The sequence below is a fragment of the Centruroides sculpturatus genome, unplaced genomic scaffold (assembly GCF_000671375.1).
Source record: "Centruroides sculpturatus isolate CEXI.00-Female unplaced genomic scaffold, Cexi_2.0 scaffold2118, whole genome shotgun sequence".
Lineage (NCBI taxonomy): Eukaryota > Metazoa > Arthropoda > Arachnida > Scorpiones > Buthidae > Centruroides > Centruroides sculpturatus.
In genome coordinates, this window is record NW_019387046.1 from 44,494 (window position 1) to 47,411 (window position 2,918).

General features: G+C 31.5%; 1 protein-coding gene across 1 annotated transcript; it reads right to left on the reverse strand.

Moving 5' to 3' along the window:
* Window positions 1-1,756: 1,756 nt before the first annotated feature.
* Window positions 1,757-2,590, reverse strand: LOC111616084 (histone H4). Its single transcript, XM_023357519.1, has one exon. The coding sequence runs from the start codon at window positions 2,537-2,539 to the stop codon at window positions 2,228-2,230; it is 312 nt and encodes a 103-aa protein (XP_023213287.1). The 5' UTR covers window positions 2,540-2,590; the 3' UTR covers window positions 1,757-2,227.
* Window positions 2,591-2,918: the final 328 nt, after the last annotated feature.

Below are 2,918 nucleotides of genomic sequence, written 5' to 3' on the forward strand. Positions count from 1 at the left end.
ACTCTAGAAAATCGGCGAGTAGACGATAACTCTAGGTTTGACGCCTGCGCAAAGCGGTCTATTTCAGAGAAAAATGGCGACATTCGACGAAGACGAAGCCGAGATGCTAGAAAATCTGAAATATTTAGATTATATAGATCGTATGGAACGAAGAAGTCGGCGGATTATTTCTCCAAGAAGAAATGACCTCGAACAATTGGACGATTACGACTTTCTATGTCGATATCGTTTGCCAAAAGAGAGCGTAAGAAACCTATTAGAACGAATTGGTTTCCTCCTCCTGTTTTAAATAATTCGGCTTTTTTTGTGCCTGTTCTTTCACGGCTTTCTTTTTTAAATTCTTATAACAGTCCAATAACTGTTTGGTTTTTCTAAGGGTGACACCCGGGATACCATTGAATTCCTTTGTTAGTTCTTCCCATGTGCCTCTCTTCTGTTTGGAAGAAATCGCATTTGTTTTCTTGTTTTCAATGATCGAGTTATATTTTTCGACTAATTCAAGTAGAATTTCCTTCTCAAAATTAGAAAAATTACGGCGTGCACTGCTTTCCATTTCACTTTCCGCCATTTTCTACACGTGTTTCTATTCTATTCTATTCGTCTCCTCCCTGGTTCATACACGTGTTTGCTTTCAACCAATAAGAACTCTCCTTACGAAAGAAGACTTGTTTAATCTCGAACGCAGGATTGTTTTAAAATATTAACTCTAGGGTAGCGAAACTCTAGAGTTAAATTTTTATCTGAATACGAAAGAAGAGTAACTCGTAATCTGACTTCGAGTTACATCTAACCTCGAGTTCGTCAACTCTCTGTTTAACTCGCGTTGGTGAATACGGGGGTAAAAGTTGCTGCTATGCAATGAAAATAGGGAAGAGCGATATTTATTAGTTTCAATATTTTGTTAGTTTGAAAATTATATATAACAATTTGTATATTATATATTCATTTTAATCGCTTTAGATTAAATTAGAATTAGTAAGAATAGCAATCATCATGCGAAATATCTAAACATAAGAAAAGCAGTAAGTTGCCTATATTTTTCAGATAAAAATGAATATAGCATATTATACTGTTATGTGTGTGTCTTTGTTTGCTTCAAGTAACCGTTACAGTTTAAAATTTTAATGTTAAATCATGGTGTAAATTTTGGATTTAAAATTATACTGCATTACAATTTCGGATTTGTATTTTTGTGCAAAATACATTCAAGTCTAAAACTTTGTATATTAAAGTGTAGAAATAAAAACTTTATAAAATTACATAAATTATAGATTTAATGTGAATCTCTCTATATTACTTACATTGAATAACATTTANGATACGCAATTTGTTAAAATTCAAGAAAATAAAATTTTGAAGCAGTTATGAATATGAATATAGATTTATTATAAAACATTTAAAATTGGTATAAAATTTATTTAATTATCTTAACTAACAGTAATTACCAAATCAAAGCAGAATTAAAATAAACTCAAATAAAGCTGGTTTAACGTGATAATTTAGCGAATTTTTTTTTCTTTCAAGAAATGAAAAACTATCATGTAAAATTAGACTATGTAGGCTACTTGAATTTAATACATCAAATCTATTTGGTTTGAGTAAGTTATTCACAACTATATTTTCTTTTAAATAATGTCTACTATATATGTAAAATGTATAAAATAAAATGTTTTAAAAAAAACTAGTCTTAAGAATATTTGTTAAAATTGATAGTAGCGGTAGGTTTATCTATGGAGACTCATTTTCAAATGGACCAATCAAGAGCAGACGATAGAAATTACTTTTCAGCATTTAAAGTTACATAAGGTCATTTTGCCAGTTTCTGTAGTACTGTACGTTATTCGATTGAAAATTCTGTTGTAAGCGGGAAGAAAATCGATAATGCGAGGTCAATGAATTTTAACTCAATTGAACGTGTAATGGCTTTCACGAACTGAAATTCGTTTATTTGGTTTGCCTATTTCTACTTTACAAAACCATTAATGTTTTATTCAATTTTATTTTATATTAAAATAGTGTATGGATACATAATTACTTCAAAAGTTTAACAGTTCTTTATAATTACATAATTGAATTTCAGCAATACCTTAATTTTTAATTTATTAAAACAATTTTTATAAAGTTTACTTTTGTAATGTTTAAAGATTGTCTGAAAGAACACATTTGGCCACCCTTTATCAGAATGTCTTGGCCCTGAAAAGGGCCTTTTGTATCCGGTTGACATTTTTTAACCACCAAAACCGTAGAGGGTTCTTCCTTGACGTTTCAGAGCATAAACAACGTCCATAGCAGTAACGGTCTTCCTTTTAGCATGTTCGGTGTAGGTTACGGCATCACGGATGACGTTCTCCAAGAACACCTTCAATACACCTCTAGTTTCTTCGTAGATCAAACCAGAGATACGTTTTACACCACCACGACGAGCCAAACGACGAATGGCGGGTTTGGTGATACCTTGGATGTTATCGCGGAGAACTTTACGATGACGTTTAGCGCCTCCCTTTCCGAGACCTTTACCTCCTTTACCGCGTCCAGACATATTCACTTGTCAGTCGTTCGTCAACTAAACGGCAAACTTAGAAATGAGGAGAAAACGGACGTCGTTGTACTTATAGAATCGAGACGGACGTATTAGAAAGCTTCTAGCGGCGCCATTTCATTGGCGAGTGCAGTAACCAATCACATTGCATGAGGTTGGTTGCGGTCTTGTATCGATTTTTAAACGTGTATAATTGAAATTATTCTTTGTTCTTTTTGTTCAACAATTTTAGATTTAAATTATTTTAATTAATTAAGAACATATATTAACTAATAAAATGTTTATAAAACTTTTAAAGAAATTTTAATTTAACTACAAAAGACTATAAGTGTTTAATCTATACCGTACATTATTATATACTTAATTATATATCGTTTTT